General features: G+C 39.5%; 1 protein-coding gene across 1 annotated transcript in view; it reads left to right on the top strand.

Annotated features, from left to right (window-relative positions):
• The window catches only part of LOC102294223 (carnitine O-palmitoyltransferase 1, liver isoform), a 63,764-nt gene that overhangs the window by 51,913 nt on the left and 10,378 nt on the right, over positions 1-1,473 (top strand). The window contains exon 14 of the mRNA XM_005942975.3: positions 920-1,084. Within this exon, the coding sequence (XP_005943037.1) occupies positions 920-1,084 (165 nt within the window). The remainder of the gene's footprint in view (positions 1-919; positions 1,085-1,473) is intronic.

Here is a 1,473-nt window from a genome sequence, read left to right as displayed (position 1 = left end):
AAAATGACCAAAGAAAAAGTGGGAAACAGTTAAACATGAGAGGTTTTTGGACCAATTTTGTGTTCTCCATTCTTTAAGCACCGGTTTGAGCACCGTTTAAGCACCGGCACCGTTTCAAAAGTACCGATTTGGCACCGGTATCGGATAAAACCTGAACGATACCCATCCCTACTGTGGAGTCAAGTAGGCGTTGCTTTGTCTTGTAATTCATCTACAGAAGAAAATGTACAAAGATGGAAGTTAGCATTGGACCAACTGATGTCAAAGACTCTGCAGATATCACTGTACATCTCAATCTGTCACACTAATCTTAAACAAGGCTGAAACTGACAAAGTACTGTTATTTTTCTTTCTGTGACTGTATTGTATTAATTTTTGGTAAACCACTGAAAAAAAATCAGCACTGATTTCAACAGGCCCACATTTTGGAATAACAGATGTTATATGTGGCCTCATAAAAGGAAGTCCAGGTTTGTGCACATTGGCAGAAGTGGAGGAAAGAGAGTAAGTGCCTCTTTCAAACAGAAGTCTACGATGAACTTTCAGACATATCTCATAATGTCTTAACAATTTTGAAATTGTTCATTTTGCACAGTTATGGATACAGGCTCTGTTTGACCTCTGCTCACTCCTTCAGTCTTTAGCTTTCACTAGAAATGGACAAAACACAAAACTGCTTCCACCTTTATCTGCTGTTGTCTTTTCACCACTGTAATCTAGAGAAAAGTTTTTCTATACAGAATTGGTAAGAAACCAGACTGTACTGGGTTTTTGCTCAAATGTGTGCGTTCTTTTAAAGGGTGTTGCCTTGTATGGCAGCTGTAAACTGATTTGCACGACAACATCTGGGGCTTTTTGACTTTCACTCAAAATCTTGTCACGCAATGCTAATTTTGCAGTGTGATTCTCTGTGTTTCAGGTTCAGGCTCAGGTCAGCAGCTCTCTAGCTGTTGCACAGGCGCTGGCAGATGATGTCGACTGTCACGTGTTTCCATTCAGAGAGTTTGGCAAAGGACGAATCAAGAAATGCCGAGTCAGCCCAGACGCCTTCATCCAGATCAGCTTACAACTGGCATACTACAGGGTACCACACAGTGAAAGACTTCTCAGTTTCCAAACCGAGCCTGCAGCTGAATCTTTAACAGTCCTACTGGATTAGAGTCAAGTTAAATAAAGAAGTGGCGAGCACACACAGACATTTTGTTCCTTTAAATATTATTGCAGGACAACTGATGTATTCATTCAGTCCCGGTAGCAGTACTGGAGTAAAACATTAAACAAAAACATCAACCAAAAATAAATAAGGACGGTGGGCATCCTGCACACCGTTTGGATTTAGAAACTTCACAAATACAGTTGTTTATCAGTAATATACTATTATTTAATTTACAGTATTATGTACAATAGGGCTGCTCAATTAATCGATTTTTAATCACGATTACGATCTGGGCTTTCAACGATCATTAAAAATGA

Source organism: Haplochromis burtoni, unplaced genomic scaffold (assembly GCF_018398535.1).
Source record: "Haplochromis burtoni strain Fernald_Lab_line unplaced genomic scaffold, NCSU_Asbu1 Contig_349, whole genome shotgun sequence".
NCBI lineage: Eukaryota > Metazoa > Chordata > Actinopteri > Cichliformes > Cichlidae > Haplochromis > Haplochromis burtoni.
The sequence above is the reverse complement of the archived record's forward strand: the minus strand, read 5'-3'. Positions and strand labels throughout refer to the sequence as shown.